The 18221-nt window shown below is 41.6% G+C and overlaps 2 protein-coding genes across 4 annotated transcripts; both read right to left on the bottom strand.

Moving 5' to 3' along the window:
• Positions 1-1002: 1002 nt before the first annotated feature.
• Positions 1003-1668, bottom strand: LOC113169794 (histone H2AX). Its single transcript, XM_026371503.1, has one exon. It carries the CDS (start codon positions 1561-1563, stop codon positions 1135-1137), a length of 429 nt encoding a protein of 142 aa, XP_026227288.1. The 5' UTR covers positions 1564-1668; the 3' UTR covers positions 1003-1134.
• Positions 1669-2226: 558 nt separating this feature from the next.
• Positions 2227-17631, bottom strand: c2cd2l (c2cd2 like). Of its 3 annotated transcripts, none has more exons than XM_026370465.1 (15): positions 17331-17631; positions 16647-17094; positions 8607-8702; positions 8216-8335; positions 7940-8050; positions 7317-7430; positions 7022-7121; positions 6801-6933; positions 6647-6711; positions 6277-6398; positions 5537-5708; positions 5334-5426; positions 4820-4953; positions 4091-4304; positions 2227-3503 (listed from the first exon to the last, which is right to left on the bottom strand). In XM_026370465.1, exons 2-15 carry the CDS (start codon positions 17007-17009, stop codon positions 3253-3255), a joined length of 2088 nt encoding a protein of 695 aa, XP_026226250.1. In that variant the 5' UTR covers positions 17010-17094; positions 17331-17631; the 3' UTR covers positions 2227-3252. The 3 variants fall into 3 exon arrangements, with proteins under 3 accessions (XP_026226250.1, XP_026226251.1, XP_026226249.1); XM_026370466.1 differs by having other exon boundaries at positions 4820-4914; positions 17236-17631; XM_026370464.1 differs by having other exon boundaries at positions 17236-17631.
• Positions 17632-18221: the final 590 nt, after the last annotated feature.

The following is an 18221-nucleotide window of genomic DNA, read 5'->3' on the forward strand; positions in this document are numbered from 1 at the left end:
TGAGCTGACCCCTGGTGGCAAAGACAAGGATGTTCAATCCCACCATCATAACCTACTTTTATCCATCCTTGTACCCAACATTTCTAGTTCAAAGATTTTGCAGCCTAATATCTAGCGCATATCCTTTACAGTTGTAGTACTGGGTTTGTAACTTCAGTGAGTTATTGAGGATTAAATTAATGGTGTGTCTTTATCATAGCATGTCCGTTATTCGTGTCACTGCGCTCAGGCTGCAGATGTTCCTTCACTCGTAACAGAGAAACACCTGGAGTCAAAAGCAAGATGAACCGTTACTGTGTTGTGCAGAGGCTCAAACCACACAGATGCACAAACACTGTATTTAGGTCACATTTACACAGGGCCACCTGTTTTAACGAACAAAATCCTGGTGATGGCATGAGAACACATGGGTTTATATCTAAATATACAATACCGAGTGACTGGATACTTATTTAAAAAGAAAACTAAACAAAAAACAGTCTTATTCACAGTTATTCAGTTCAGTTTAAACCATTTCGAAGCTGTGCATCCGTTTGCTTCTTTGATATAAGTGGAGTAAAAATGAAGCAGCACAACAAACTGCAAAAGACTGAGTGAACCACTCCAGTGTTGATATAACTGGGCAGGCAAAGCACTTACTAATATTACAGCTGAGCAGAAGTTGCACTTTTTTGGGGGAGTCTGACACGTTAATGCTGGAGAGTGGATTTAAACCCTGGCTTGCAGAAAGCTGCACAGTCATGCTGCAAAGACCTACATGAAGTCTGCAGGTTGTGTAAAAGGATCTGGCCCAAAGACTGATAAAGGCCATGCTGTCTGGACATTCAAAAGAGAGGCCTGCTTTAATACACAGTGTAGAATATGGAGAAGAGTCAAACCAGTGAAAACAAACTTGTATTTTAAAAAGGAGACACTTATCGAGATCTGTTAGATAAACTGATATCAGGAAACGTTGTGCCCCCAAGTAGCTTCAGTTAGCATTCCGATTAAAGGTAACGACCATTTTACAAAACAAGCCTTTATTAAATAAAAACCCATGCTGAGAGCTAAACAACGATAAAAGGAAACGCTGCTCTTTCGATGAGTGGGTGGCCCTTAAAAGGGCCTTTGGGATGAATGGGACTAGCCAGCGAGCTAATACTCCTGAGACTGAGAAGAAGCCTTCTTTCCCGCTTTGCCGGAGCTCGGTGCAGACTGGCCGGTCTTCTTGGGCAGGAGCACGGCCTGGATGTTGGGCAGGACGCCGCCCTGGGCGATGGTGACACCGCCGAGCAGCTTGTTCAGCTCCTCGTCGTTGCGGACAGCCAGCTGCAGGTGACGCGGGATGATGCGGGTCTTCTTGTTGTCCCTGGCGGCGTTGCCGGCCAACTCCAGGATCTCAGCGGTGAGGTACTCCAGCACGGCGGCCAGATAGACGGGGGCCCCGGCACCGACCCTCTCGGCATAGTTACCCTTGCGGAGAAGACGGTGGACACGACCAACGGGGAACTGCAAACCGGCGCGGGAGCTGCGGGTCTTGGCCTTAGCACGGGCCTTGGCTCCGGTTTTTCCTCTTCCAGACATTATGGGTTGTGAAGTTAGTCTTCCGAAACAAATTACACTTCTTCTACCGTAGAGTGGGAACGTAAGGAAATGCTCGACCTGGATATAAACCCCACGGTTTGTCCCGCCCCCAGACACGATTGGTTTTTGTTATGAGAATAACCAATCACGATTAGCTTTGCCAGGTCAAAGGAAACAGGAAGTCTCCGCCTATTGGTCAACCTCTGCTGTCTAACCAATCATGATGGGTCCTACAGAAGCGTCAAAGACGATTGGCTGACTAAATCGGACCAATCCACTGCTTTCCCTCCAGCTTTAAAGTTTTTGGCGCGTTTGCAAATCATGCAGTAAATAATTAAAAGTAAAAGTAAAAGTAAAAGTAAAAGTAAAGCTTCATTTAATTTAATTTATTACATCTGTATCAGTGACACTGATGAAAACCCTGGAAACAGCCTTTGCAAATGACTGAAAGATGCAGGATACAACCTAAAATAATAATTAAAATACTTTTTTAAAAAAGCACTGGAGACTCAGGTGCAGACCAAGTGATGCTTCAAAAATAATTTATTTTCAATAAATTAAACTGTTTAAATATAACAAGAGAAATACATAATTTAAATTTTGCAGTCACTTCTTCTTTCACATTCCAGCCACACACACACACACACACATATATATACATATATATATATGTGTGTGTGTGTGTGTGTGTGTGTATATATGTGTATATGTTGTGCCTTTAACCAATAAAGTGGCTTTGTTCATTTCTTCAGCATTTTGAATTGGTTGTAGCTTAGTAAAGCACAGGGTACATGTCCATTAGAGTCCCTTTGACAGTGTCCGTGATCCCCTTTTAATTGCTATCTTTAGAATGGTGCAAACAAACACGATAAGTAAATAAAAATAATTTAATTTCGTTCTTCTAAAGTCCTAAAATTAATGCAGTCTGTTAAAATGTGTTTCTTTTTTCTGACAAAACACAAATGGTCAAAAATGTATGTACATTTTTACATACTGGTTCTGTTTGCCTTTGAAGGATGCAGCAGGTTTCCTCTTATCTCTAGCTGTTACTAGCAATTTAATTTCTAACCCTGAGTACACCAACACCACTCACAATCTTGTCACAAACTTTAATGCCTCAGTAGACGTATTGCCTCCAAAAGCTGCAGCACTGTTGCAGTATTGTCACACACAAGACTTAAATATATTTAAAAAGAACTACAGTACATTATGATAACACTCCTAAATATCATAGGATAGTTTTTTACATTGACTTTATGATTATGATTAAGAGTTGATCACGTATCAGTAATCTCGCTGCACAAAAATGATAGTTATTGCAATAATAAAACTCCCATATGATAATCAACTGAAGCCTCTATAATTTGCTTAGATGCACTTTTCATTAACTGGAGTGAACAGGACACACAAGGCAAGCAGAACCAGATCACGTTTGTTTTACTCACAGAATACTACCAGAATTTAAACAGTTTGAACCTGTTGTCCGGCTTGAAGAGTCTTTTAAAGATCCTGGCTGGTTGAAGTTTTTAAAAGCCAACTGCATTCCATGTTTGAGCTGGAGTGACCGAACAGGTGATAATCTACCTGAAGTGTTCAGCTTGTCAAAAACTGGTTTAGTTGTTCTTCTGACAGTAATAACAGATGCCTTAGCACAATCCTATTGAGTCAGGAAGAGCAATCTAATGGTAATTAGTTGTCCAGTGAGCTTGCTCCTCCATTGGTAGCAGCACTTTTGCCTTTTGATTTGCCTGATGAGCGGAAAGAGAAGCGTTTGATGAGACGCCGGGAGAAGCTGCCTGACGTTTTACGGCTGCTTGTTGCCGCAGCAGCAAAGTTGTTGCCCATGTTGGAAATGTCTTCATGAGATTGGCTGAGGCAGGACTCTTTCTGTCGTTGTCTTCTGCGGAATAAGAGCTTCGTCCCACTCTGCAGAAAGCCCACTGCAGGAAGCAGAAAGGATATGTGACTCTAATTGGCAATCCATAACAGGGTCTTTGTTGAAAAACCAATATCTAATCACCCAATTACTAGTTTAAGAATTAATTCACAGATGTCATGAAATAGCTTTCTTCTCAAACTGATATTGAAACTAAATTCAGCACTAATCTGTTCATATCTACTTTAGTCTGGTTGGGTGCACACTGAAGCACGGCCACCAGAGGGAAGCAGCACACTGTCATGTTAAATACACATCAGTGATTGCTCGGTTGAAATTTTCATATTATGTAACTCTGAAGGAGATTTGTTTGCAATTGAATAATAATGTACTGTTTAATGGAATAGTGGTGAGTTATAAAAACAATCTTTTACATGAACAAAACAAATCTAAATCTATCATTTAAACTTTATTCACGTAAAGGGTGTCATATAATACAATATATAATGACTAAATACTATGTTTAAAATTAGCATTAGACTTTACTGAAGCCTTAGACTTCACTGAAGTCTAATGCTATAGAAAACTGAACCTCCAGCTGTGATGATTTTAAGGACAGACCAAGCAGCAACACTCTGAGGACCATGTTACCTTTATGGTCCTTGAGGCTGCGGGTTTCCAAGGCACCAGTAGAACCAGTATCTGATTCCACATCATCCACAGATGGACGCTCCGACACATCAGATGGTGTGGTTTCATCTGGGTCCTGGTGAAGCCCTGCCCCGAAATGATTGCCATGCATGGCTGCATCCATGGCTGCAGCGTAGTCACTTGATAACACACAGTCATCTTCGGCGAGGGGAACCTGGGGAGTGTTAGATATTGAATCAATGCACATTTATTATATGTGTATATATATATATGTTAGCATGATTAATTAAAAGGTGATTAAGACATAGAAAGAGGGATAAGTACATATTAGAATTCTAGGTCTGCTTAAGACAAAAATTTCAATGTTCTATTTAAAAATAATGCTTTACCATCCGCTATCTTATACCTTTAACCACACGCCACCTGCACATGGCAGTGATTTTAATTTCAGTTTTCACATGAAGCCTCTAAAGCTGAATATATTTCTACAGGCTTTTAGGAAAAAATCAGGTCAGAGGACTTCTGCTATAAAGTGGACCAGTGGGGGTTGTGGACTAAATTTAGATCAAGCTCATTTTGCCTGGTTTCTCATTTCTCAAGTGCAGGTTACTCAAGTTAGGTAAAGAAAATGGAAATAAACTGTAATGCATTTTTAAACCAGTGGAAAAGTGATTATATTTGTTTTGTTTTACCAGTGAAGGCACAAATTCTAACTTTCCATTTTCTGACCTTTGACACGCCCGAGATGATCAGTGTGCTCCTTTTTGTTGGCGTCTTCCGTGCTACTTTGGAGGCAGACTCCGTCAGCTGCCGAATGGCTGTCTCTGCAACAGGATCCAGACCATTAGACAGGCGGCTGCTCCCTGAGCAACGAAAATATAAATATGCAAATCAGAACTATACTAATTTAGTTTGATCTGCTGTTTTTCAAAGATTTACACAATGTTGAGATGGTTTTTGATGCAGTGCATGTCAATTTGAAAATGTATGGTTAATCAGATACAAACACAAAAAACCTTATTCTCTATAGTTACATTTGTCTAAAGTGTTAATCAGGCTTTTTTGTACTTTGCTTCATATCAGCAAGTAGCTGTGTAAACGTGTTGGTGAGGTTTGTCTTTGAACAGGAGTTCCAGCATCATGTGTGCATTCCTCTTATCTCGTGTTACACTAGAGCTTGTTGCTTATTCTACTTTGCATCTGTCATGTAAAACAATGTCTAGGCTTTCGGTCTAGAACTCACTGCTGGGGTTGGGGCTGCCTCTCCCTTCAGACAGTATGGTGGGTTTCTTCTCGGACACCTCCACTTTCGAAGGCGAACGCAAAGGGGAGTCACCTGGAAGGCATCACAACTTTTTTTATGTCATTGTCAACAGTAGAAACACTGTTTAACTCCTGCTGTACATCTCCCCTGGCTCTATGTAATACTTGACTTGGTAAATCTACCTGGGCTGCATTCCACTTTAAGTCGAGACTGGACAGTTGTCACCGTGGTGACAATGGTTCCATCTGGCATGATGGTTCGATCCACGTCCACCTTCTTGGTGGGGGTGAGTGAGGAACGAAGTGACAAAGCATTGTGGGCATTGCGAGCCTCCTCTGTTTCCCCATACAGCAGCTGGAGGAGTAAAAAAAACAATTGATCTCTGCATGGAGTCAGACGCTCCCACATGTAAATGGGCACTTGTCATTTAGCAAATGTGCAGAGGAAGTGGGCACTTCATTAAATATGAGGGCACTCTATTAAAAAGGTCGTCACTCAATTAAATCTGAGATTTGGAGCTGCACGGATCATTTCAGATGACGCACTAGTAATCAGAATAGGTTGCAAGAGGGGTACAGGATATGTGATGTGGTATCCTACACATAATCTTTACTTGAAATGTTACCATACAGAGATAAAACAGATCTTTAAAGAAGAAAAAAGAAGAATACTGTCAGAAAGAAGAAAGCAAACAATGTGGCTACTGAAAAGGTCATAAGTAATCTGAGACAGCTATTACAGGCAGGACCATGTATTAGCTGTTATACAACTCTGCCTGTGCTTTGTTGTGAATCTTTGTTTCATTCCAGCTTACCTGATGTTAGATAATAACGATGATGTAACTGTGCACTTTAAATCATGTTAATGGCTCTGAAACAGTTTTCCATAATTTCACAGAAATGTGACACATCTTATTATTCACCTCTGCTGTGATGGTAGCATTTGGCGCCAAGCCGTGGCCAGGGCTTATTGACAGAATATGTTGACCAGCAGGAGATCTGGACCGTGGGTCCAAGGCGATGGATGCGTGACCAGGCAGGAATTCTATCCAACAAAGAGACAATCTCAACACATGTACAAACAGCATAAAAGGATTTTAGCATACTAATGTTCTGAGTCTACAACAGTCCTGACATTTTATACAACCCAAAATGCTAACAAAGACCATTACAGTGAGGCTGCCAGCAGTACATTTTAGGCACTGGTGATTTTGCTTAAGCAGTCTAAACATTCCTGCTGATCAGGTTTCTGAACAGCAGCCAACAGTAAATTGCTATCAAGCAATGGCTTACGTTCCCTTTTGCCGTTCCGCTCCAGAAGTCTTATTCTCAGCTCTTTAGTTTCTGGATCCAGCTCCCTTCAACATAAAGAAAATGTTACTGTTGGCATGAATCTACACAATCCCAACACATTAATAGCAGTCTGACGTAAGGGATGACATCTTACAGAGAGATTTCCTCACTCCATTCCAGTGGTGCGTTAGGATTGTTGGGCACAGACAGGAAGCGGGTTGTCCTCTCTGTTGAGGGTTGGTCCAAACTCAGGACACAGCACAGCTCACCCGATCTAGACCACTGACCTGCAAACACACAGCCACACAGTAAAGCCTCCAGCAATCAACAGGAAGCCAGACAGAAATTATCTGATGCTGAAGGAAAATATCTGACCTTTACTTAAAGTCGCCCTAAGCTGTCGGAGCAGTAGCCGTCGCACCAAGACACTCTGGGATATAGAGTTTTGTCCCACTGATAGATGATCCATAGAGGTCTACAAGCATTCAGAAAAAAAGGTGCAGCTCAAATACAAATACAGTTTAGGTACCAGGATCTATCATATAGAATCCAATCACAGCCATTTCTTCCCTGTACATGACCTGTCCCCTTCCTGCATTGGTTGTTATTACAGAAAACAAGTTTGTTTGTCCTATTTCAGCAAAGGCCGCAAAAAACAAATCTTTCTCACCATGGGACTGGATGCACAAGACTTGAGGTTGAGGACCATGGCTGGCTGAGTGCTTAACAGAGTGTCTTCTATCAGTCCCTTAATTGTGTCCAGGTCGGCCTCACCCCCAGCGCCCTAAGAAGAAAAAGCAGGAACTGATTGCGTCCTAATGGTGAATCAATGTAGAGTGTAGCATAAGTGGTCGAGAAACTACTACTTACACTTACTACAAAATATAAAATTAGTTTTGAGATTTAGTGAGTATCCATGGTGGCTGTAGTAGTAGTTATAAATTTATTTGTGCTCAACATTTGTTTTGTCGTGACTTTATTTTCTTTGTTGTTGTCTCAGACAAAAAGCATTGAATGGCACACACATTTATGTAATGACATTAAAAAATGGCATTTTCTTCATGACTCACAAGGCATGTAATAGCTTAGAAAGTGACTCACATACAAAACATTACATGCTGCTTAAGATTTATGAAGAGAACTGATAGAAATAGCATGATGTGTGTTTCCTTGAATGAAGGTGTGCAACCTTCTAGTTTTAACTGGCATGTTTAACTCTAAACGGTTTCATAAATGAGGCCTGAGCTGAGGCAGTCATATCACACTAGTCTTATCAGTGTCAAATGCTCTTACTTGTCTCTGCAGCTTGCACTGGGACACAGTCAAAGTAAATGATGGCTGCTTGGAAAGAGTCCAGGACATCAGCAAACCCTCGTCCTCTACTTCCTCCAAACACACCCTCACCTGATACAGACAGACATAGGGAGGGACAATGGGATAACATGAGATTTTTTGTGTAAATTCACACATTTGAATAACAATGCAAATGATGCTTTGACATTCTCATTTGGTTTAGAGGCCTGCCCTCAAAAGTGCAAATTACAGAATATCCTCAAAATGTTTTTGAACCTTTGCCATCATTGGGGCTATAGTGATCTGATAGGTGTCCATGGAAACGGCAGCAGGTGACTGCTGGGTGACCGTCACAGGAAATGTCACTGTGCCCACCCAACATTTGCAGTGTAAAACCTGTGAAACAAGGAAGGGATGACAAAGGACAATGCTGAAATGTTGGAGAATGTCTTTTGCAGGAAAATCCACACATGAATACCATATATTCCCTTTGCCTATTAAATCCACGTCTTCATTGCTTGAAACAGACATTTTCAATGAAGAAATGTTTGGCACGTATTGCACCAATTAAAAATTACTGGGTGACTGACTAAAGATGCCTGCTTCAGAAGTTAATCCCTGTGTTTATATACAGCTGTAGTGAACATGGACCACAAAGATTACTCACCATTCTGTGTGGCGATTGGTCAGTGCAGCTCACACTATCTATTGCAGAGGCAGCAGCTAACTGGAGACCACTGTCAAAAGTGATCTGGATGGAGCTCTGGAAGAGAGACAGAGAAGAAATCAGAAAAAAATCCCTGAAAATTACATTAAGGAGGAGAGACACAGTGACGATGGCGTAGAGGGTTTTTTGATGCAGTACAGATTTTAACATATTCCTACAATAATCACAAATAAAATCATATAATAACATATGTTTGACTGAATTGGGTTAAGGAGCACATTCAAGTTAAAATGAGTTTTTGTACTATTGAAGAAGTCGTGGATTATCTTTCATTAGACTGCAACTGGTTCAGGCTGCTCAGACCTCAAGGCACAATGCATTATTACGACTGCATCAGTCAATGCTTAGTCATGCTTACAGTAAAGCAGCCTTTAGTGCATGAGTGAATGTTGGACTTGGAAGACAGTCCTAACAAGAAGAATCACAGATGAAAAGAACCATGGAAACACCAGTGGCCTACTATCATTGTGAGTGTATGCCAGAGGATCTGTTTCACTAGACGGCTTTAATGGGCTCAGAAAATACCAGTGAGAGAAAACAAACCCCTATTGTCAGGACATATGCTACTCTAGGTCCAAGTCCAATCTCCGTCAAACACAGCACAAGAGGGGGGGGCAGAGATGAGAGGATGATATAACAAAGTTTGTGCTGTGTCTGTACATATATGTGTGTGTGTGTTTGTGCATGTGTATGTTGGTGTTCCAGAAGGGCAGAAAGCCAAGTGCAATGCTGCAAGCTTACGTAGGCTCCCTGGATCAACACTGCAGTCACATGACTACAGACTGCAAATGGCTGCGTTTCTTTTGGTTGGCTAGAACCTCTAAAACTGCTCACTCACCCAACTGTTCATTACATTCAAAGTGCAGAACAAATAGGATGTGATGTATTTCAGACTGTGAGGCTTTAGAAAAACTCATTAATTACAAGGTTGTCGTGTGTTCGGCATACATGTGTGCTGCTAAAGGTTTGTGTCACAACAGTTAAGCAACTCTGGCATCTTTGAAATGAGGTTAAGTACAACGTTGCATGATCACAACAAAAAAGTTTTTTTTTTTTTTCCATTTCATCAAACAGTTGAGAATGTAAATATAGACCAGGGTGAGCAGGGAGGTTAAAACAGCAATTCTATAATAGTTCTGTCATTACTAGTGCATCAGATGCATCCTAGTATCATACCTAAAACTGCTCAATTCCAGGCCTCGGTCGATGATAAGTCAAAGAATTTGCAGCACAGATTTGTGTTTTTCATGTCAAACATGAAATCCATGACAAATGAAACAGACAACTTTATATTTTTCGAAATTACTTTAGGACACATGGCAGCACAGGCTTGCCAAGCTGCATCAAAATCTTGCATGCCTCAGAGAGGAGTCTGTTTTTTCTGCCAGTGGGTGCTGATATAATTTTCTGTAAACAATCCCCTTACACACTCTAAAATACCAACATCACATGTCTTAGGGTTTATCACAGTGCTAGTTTCACATTAAGAAAATATTATTATGATATAAACAATAGCATTTTTTAGGTTAAGCATTGTATATCTAACTGGTTATAGATTTGAGTTTTCTGTTCTTTCCAAAGGAGTGCCTAAAATAATACCATAAAAGATTCACACCTTTCGTTATGGAGAACAACCATAAAAACCTCATAGTGCTATTGGAAAAAGTATGTGAACCCTTGAACCCTGGAGTCTTCTTAAGTAAATTAGTTTGGACGTGTGGACTTCAGCTACTTTGACTGACAAAAACCACTCAAACTTTTTGAGTTTGTTGTGCACAAGAAGAATGTGCTTATGTGAGCCATGCCTCGCCAAAAAGGAGCTTTCCAAGGATTTACGACTTTAGAAATTCACCAGTCTACAGTTAGTTAGGGTTCACATACTTTTCCCACTAGCACTATAAGGTTTAATGGTTGTTCTTAATAAAGACACAAAAGATCAGAATATTGTTTTTGTGTTATTATTTTAGGCACATTAAATGTGTTAATACTCTTCACTTAGATGAAGATCAGATAATGTTTTATGAGAAATGAGTGCAGACACCGTATCTCCCATCCACGCGCCTCACAGTTAGCCGTCTGCTGCACCGTGGTGTGCATCCTGCTGGCAGAGGCTACACAACTCATTTCATGAGGGAGAGAGCAACGCTAGCAGTGCAACCACAGAGTTGTCCTTGTGAACCACCGCTGTTCAACTGAGTGTGTATGTGGAGGGTATTTCTGGAAAGAGACAGTTCCTGAGGACATCCATAGTGTCACTTCAGGTTTGTCAGCGTCACCCCTTTGGGTCCAAATGGCTGAACGCCTCTGAAGAGCATGTGGGTCAACTAGAAATACACTCCCCCTGTGGCTGCTGATGACCTTCATCTTCCTCTCCTGTCTTTTCTTTTAGCCACGTGTATTTGATGTTCGTGAAAAAACAGTGTGCAAGCTTTAAAAAAAAAAAACCATGATTTCTTTTTCAAACAGCTAACATGATTTAACCTATATACACACACTGGTGTGGCAATGTGAACTGACAACGACATTACAGGTTGTTTTCTCAGCCATAATCGCAGTGTGAACCGACTGTTACCATGCTAACCCTGCTAAAAACAAAAACAAATGGTATTAGCATGTTAGCACACTGCCTCACTGTGACATTAGCGTGGCTGCTGTGAGAGTCAGACACAGACCAAGCTATTGTTTTTATTGTTTTACATAGTGATCTAGAGAAATGACTCACCAAAGGTAATTTTCAATTACTCCTTGCCACATATTTAACCTACCTCAGAGTCACATCTACAGTCTATTATCACTGTTAGGATGTTATATCAGGATGGGACCAGCAAATTCTGCTTTGAGTAAACTTTGAAACCCAAACATAACATCAACTGTTAAATTTGACCCAAAGAAGCAGACCTTATGCACAAAACCTTATTTAACTGTACATTACAGAAAGTAGCAGTTCCTCTTCAAGCGATTCTGATCTAGCTTCAATTCACATTTCATTCTAAGGGTAGCGTATAAAAAGTTGCATAATGTACGTGCATCACTAGTTTTAATGTTAAGTCAGATGAGCAGACTTGGAGATGCAGGCCTACCACCCAGAGACGTTATTAATTTAGTGACTTTGCTGGAAATGTAATACTGGTGAATATTAAGCTGTGACTGACACATAAAAAGGTTAGTTTCCTGCTCTATCATAGAAAATCAGCATTGAGTGCTTAATGTCCCTGTCATTAAGAACAAATCTACTTGAGTATAATCACAGGACATTAATCATCTACCGGCAGCTCACACTCAGAGAGGGAAATAAGTGAACTCTGGCCTTAAGATAATCACCAGGCTCTTTGTAATTACATATCTTGAATGGACAGGGAGCTTCCTTCCCTGCAGATGCACACTTGTATGCTCTATAAGTCCTCCTCTTCCACCCACTAAACCCAGTGACGATGACTTGACATCATGTGTCAGCTGCAGATGCACATGCAGTCTGACGATGCTGTTGTGATGTGTCGGTCTAGAGAGGCAAATCAGTCCAGTCCTTCAAGCCTCCTCCACAAACTAATCCAGCCAGAGACATCTGAGTAGCTCCATATCAAGTATATTCTGCCAAGGCAAGATTATATCCAGAGGCTCCCACAGTAATACTGCAACAGACATTTTCTCTGAATATACAACTGAGTCATGAAAAAGCTGTATCATCGAATAACTGTGTAAAGCCAGAGGAGGGAGACTGAAATTACAGTGTGTTTCTCATGCTGCTGAACAGATTCACACAGTGTTACAAGGTGGTAGGTGTTCACTTGAACTCTCGACATGAGGTCCAAAGAGGCCATCATTAGGCTGATAAAATTAACTGGCAGCTCAGCAACAGCTAAAAGGCCTGGACGACCACACACGACAGCTGAAGTGGATGACTGCAGAACTCTGTCCATGGTGAAGAAGAGCCCTTTCACAACAGGCCGACATGTCCTTTTCAAAGTGTACAGTCGAGTTTTAAAATATGATTCTCTGGACTGATGAAATCAAGATTAACTGGAACCAGAATGATGGAACGAACATGTATGGATGCCAATGGAACCTGGTGTTTAGTATCTGTAAGTATCTGGATGAATTCTGAAAAAACTCATCTTTATTATATTATTTATGGACCTAATTGTATGTCTTTATTTTTTCAGTTCAAACCACTTGTGTTTAAATGAAACCACACTGTGGAATCCATGCTTATAGTTTGTTTAATGTGCATTAAGCTTAACTGCACAGTGTGTGGCAATAGAAGTATAAGGTCTAATTTTCATTTAACCCAGGAAAGAGGACATCCCACTGCTCATATTGATGCTTATAATCAGCTGCAACTATGCTTTGGGTCACATCCCTAGATGACAGGCAATAATAACGACACAGGAAAAGTCATTATTATCAGACTAGATGTACTGTAAATGTATAATAACATTCTTAACCCCACACAGTACGAGTAGTGAGTATGCCCATTACAAACAAAAATGATGCATTAGCTGCTGTTTATTATTTTTATGTAACAACCCCAAACTTCCTGTCTGTTTTGATCCATCTGAATCATTTTTCAGTCTCATCTCGTTGTCTCGAATAGCAGACTTCAGTGCTCAGGGTCAGGTCTTCCCTCGGGACAGAGTATTTTGCTACAAGGACACAGAAAGTGACTCCGGCTGAAAATGTGTGAGACAGCATGAACTGTTTTGTAAGCTAGCAGTGTTTACATGGTCCCACATGAGTGTTGGAGGGTTCATGGCCTACATCACTCTCTGCTGCACTGAAGTGAATATCAATAAGGACAGCCAAACCACACCTCTCAAACTAGTGTTACTCAACCCTCCAATCACTGACAGTATGAGATGGAAATGGCTTCATATATGTTGCACAGGTACAGCTTTGAAATGTTTGGTAACTCTATAAATACTGTAAAAAGGATTTCATGGAGGATTCAGAGGGATTTTTTTTTTTTTTTTTTTAGTTTCGAAATCACATTTCTTGCTCCACTTATGATGGACACAAAGTGTTGCTCTAATGTTGGACACACACCATGGGGCCTGCAGTGGAAAGTACTCTGCTGAGCCCTGTGTATTCCTCCAACAGTCCACAAAGGCTCATTGATCTTATCTGTATCTAGATAAATTTCAACATAATAATTTAAAGACCTCTGTCAGCATTCATCCTAAAGGCCCAGAGTAGTACTTAGGTTAATGCTATAAAGGATTTAAGTGCTTATCCCCACATGTTGACACTGAAGCTGTATCTTCATCGTGCTGTGTTCCTACAGGCAAGCTCATGTTTTGCCCAATGTAGAAACATAATCATGAAACGCAAGTTAGAGGAGAACGTGAGTCTTGGAGACTGTAACATGGACGGTTGCTCTAGTGTCTGTTTTCGAAGTGGCCACAGCAACCAGCCTGGCAGGTGGCAGGAGCTTACTTTACCACTCAATACTTGCATCTCCACAAACCTCCACAGCAGGTTTTTCCAGTCAGGTGCTTAGAAGGCGACAAACCCAGAATAAGGGTGAACCAAAGTACAACTCTGAGTCTAGGTAGTATGGGTGAAAGGACAATAGCCTTTGGTAATGAGCACTTTGTGCACCTATCTGATGTTACAAAGATACTATGGAGACCAGGCATGTAACCTTTAAGTTACAAGACAAGGTTGCTGTCATCAATCACGAGGCCACATTAGCTCTTGGACTAAGTCCTCCAGTTATATCTGTTTAACACGGCATGTTTGTGATTTGTTATCTGAGTGTCTGTGGTCAAACTCACCAGTGATTTGCATACTCCCCAGACGCATTTAGAAAAACAGATTTCCCTCCATGCAGACACAATGACTGGCAGATATTTAATTGTGAGTGCGTTTGAGAAGCTTTGGCTCACATTCTGAGTTCACATACCAAACACGACATGGACGGACAGACAGACATGAAAAGCATTTCTCTGTCTCCTCTACACCGACACATCTACGCAGTCTGGAGAATTTATCTTACAATAAACACCATATACCTTATCACAAAGCCTTGCTTTCACGTCTGTCACGTTCCTCTCTTGGAATTCATAAGTCTAAAGGTCATACAGACATAGACAAAACCCACAGAGAGTCATAAAGGTAAGAGGTTTTTACATGCAAGAAAATATCCATAGCAACACTTTAATGCAGCTCATCTGATTTCCAAGCCTCCCTCGTGTTCACAGTGCTGCCAAATAGTTCCATATTTAGAGTTACAAATACTAAATGTATCCCCAACTGCATCGCTGTGCTGCAAGAAGCAGCAGGAATCAGCAGCCAGGATTTACTGTGATTGAATTTTCATCACAGTTAAAGAGAAATACAGTGTACCTCATTAATTCTCACCAAACACTCCAAAGCTAACCCAAGGTTCATACTAAGAGGATGGAGTTTCCTGGCAGCTACATGCAAAAGAGTTCTTTGTACTACAACACTGTATGAATACTTTGTATTAGATTACACAGTATACAACACAATCTCAATATCAACATTTTAAAAAACAGACTTGCTGTCTTGTAGTTCCATATTTAGTGTACAGATATAAGAAAGGTACTGGTCCTCCTATTTAACCTTTTTATTAATTAACATACTTTTTTAACATGTCAAAAATATATATTTAGTTATGTGCATGTGTCATTATGGCCACATGCCACTCGTTTATATCTGATAAAATGCCAAGTGCATTTTGCTTTCCTCTTGGGGCTTGTTTGAACAGCAGAATGTTTCTAAATGAAAATACATAATTATCAAATGATCTCATATAAAATATTACTGCCCATCAAAAATGATAATACTGAATTTAGGCCCAGCTGAATTATTGGGATTCTGGGGTGAATTTTATTTTTATTCCTGTCTGCTGTGTGCTTGTTGAGTATCTAGTAGACAGACATAAAAATCAAAGATCATGCAATTTCAGTCATTTGATAACTGCTGCTGACTTCTGATGTGTGCATGTGCTGAACTCTTGTACTAGTGAACAAGTTGGACATGTTTCTAATCTGGGTGCTAAAACAGTGACCTATTAATAGCCCTGCGAGGCTAAGCTCCAAGTGTAGTTTTTCCAAACCAATATGAAACTTGCACTGTCACCCAATGAATATTTATATTACCTTAAACATCTGGAGGCATGACTTTCCAAAGGGCTAAGGTCAGGTGGGACTTATGAATCAGAGTGTTGTTTGTTGTGCACATTGACTGCGAGGATTGATCTGACCCCTTTAAACTCCCCGCCAACTCATCTGTCTCTCAACACACACGGACACACACACACACACACACACACACACACACACACAGCTTCTAAGCAGGGGGCAGAGGATCCATCTCCTCTTCCAGTGCTCATAGGAAACGTCTGACTGTGTGGCAGACTTTGATTCACACGGATCAAAGGAGCAATTTAAAAGGAAAAGGACCTTTCGAAACTTATGTTAAGCCTGTAACACGTGCCAGACGACCACATTTCTGCAGCACTGACCACACTACAAGTCCAACACGATATGTGAAGCTGTTTTGTAACTTGCTTTAATACTAACACTAAATGTTATGAGCTGAACAACCATTCTTCTGACTGTTGTTGCCTCTTCCCACTGTGATCGAACACATCCATTTTCCCCACAGGCTGGGGTATCCGACTATTTTTATGAGGTGTGGGTGGTCATACTGTGGCTACGCTTGCCTCTCCGCTCTTATCTGCATCGATTCACAGCTGTTATGCAAGGCTCTGCCCCCCATCCTCTTCCAGATTAGAGACACTCCAACTCCCACACCTCCACCTCCCTGCCTACACACACTTCCAGCACACAGGGGCACACCAACTGTATCAGCCCTTGTTTAAATATTGATGCCTCTGCTCAGTGAAGTAACCTTAGGTGTTCTCTTCTACACGGTGCCATTATGTTTATTCAGCTCAGTATGATGTGTTTTACACCTCATCGTATTCATGGTTTAAAGGTGTCAAATGAAACTCACCCCTTGCCTGCAGGCTTGCTCGTTCAGAGCTTTGACCCAAGTTCTCTGCCACTGCTCCCTGAAGGATTTGAAGCAGAACAAAGAGGTCAGAAGGCCTTTAACTCCGGCTTCAGGTGCAGGTGGTCCATGCTGGCCTGAGCGGAGCCTCATCAGGAAGCCCCAAACACCTCCAGTGTGGCTCCTGTGGGGCTGGGTGAAGAGCTGCTGCCGGGATGTGTGTGTCCTGTCCTGTTTGACTGTCTTCCTGGCTCTCCACAGCCTCAGCACGGTCTGCGAGTACTGGAACAGCCATCCCAGCACAATGAGCAAGGAGGCTAGAAAGAGACCCACCAAACACAGCCAGCACAACTCCTGGAGCTCCATCACCGCCTCCCGGAGCCTCTCACATCACCAGGTCCAGATGGATAAAACCAGGACTATCGGTCAGATCAGATCGGCTCTGTTTAGTCTGTGAGAGGCAGTAAACAGACAGTCATCTTAAAACAAGAGGCACCGAGGAACACCCCAGGATCCCCCTTCAACCTGAATTAGCTTTTATCTCCTGGGTCATGTTAAAGCACCGATCACTGCTTTAACGCTGCGTACATACCTACAAATGAATCATGCACTAGAGGACGATGCTGCGCAGGCAAACAGAGCAAACTCAGGTGATCAGCTGTAGCTACAGGCAGAGCCACCGTTTACCTCAAACAGTCCGAGCTGCAGGCTGCAGGGAATCGAAAGTAAGGCATCGGTAACATGTCGCTGGCTTCACGGCGATTTGCGGGGCTGCCAACAACAACTGTGTTTGTCCCATCTCCGAGTCAACAGCGACGTTTCGACTGGTGTCTCTCTACTGTCATCTGTCGATTCAAAAACAAACCTCCTGACCTCTGCTAGTGCATTACAGGCTCCAGTGGGTTTACAATCTCCGCCGATCGCTCCCTCCTACCCCTGGTACCTCTCTACGATCACGGTTGGACTGTAGATAGTGACAGTGGCCACGAGGGGGCGCGGCAGAAACGCAACAGGAAATAAAAACGGAGCCTTCAAGATAAAAGCACAAAGTAACACATGAAACGATTTTCGCACTCTATCACTAGAATCACAGGGCTTGATTACATGCAAACAATTGGCCACTCCGGGGCAAACGACATGGGCTATTTTGTTGAATTGTGAGGTCAGCTTGGGTGAGACGGTGGATACAAGTAAGTCAGTGCACGGTTATTTCTTGACATCATTAAGTTAGACTGACTTTCAAAAAATGTGCAAATGTTTGATCGCCCTACTAAACCTGAAATGTTGGCTACAAGGATATTTTGAGGCGTGTATAAAGATGCTGACAACAGATGGCAGGAGTGCGTCGAACCAATAACACGTGGACCACAGAAGAAGACGTCACTTCCGTGTATTGCAATAAGGATGCGAGAGCACATTTTCTTTAAAGAAAAGAAAACACTGTCATAGTTTAAAACAACAACACATGTGACACATGTTATTTTGCTTTGATTAAAGCCATGTTCGAGCATAGTGTCGATCTCTCCAGCCAGTGAGGCGTTGTAAACATTTCAATAACTTTTATTTTGAAGAGTTGCT

Source organism: Anabas testudineus, chromosome 14 (genome assembly GCF_900324465.2).
Source record: "Anabas testudineus chromosome 14, fAnaTes1.2, whole genome shotgun sequence".
In the NCBI taxonomy this organism is placed as follows: Eukaryota; Metazoa; Chordata; class Actinopteri; order Anabantiformes; family Anabantidae; genus Anabas; species Anabas testudineus.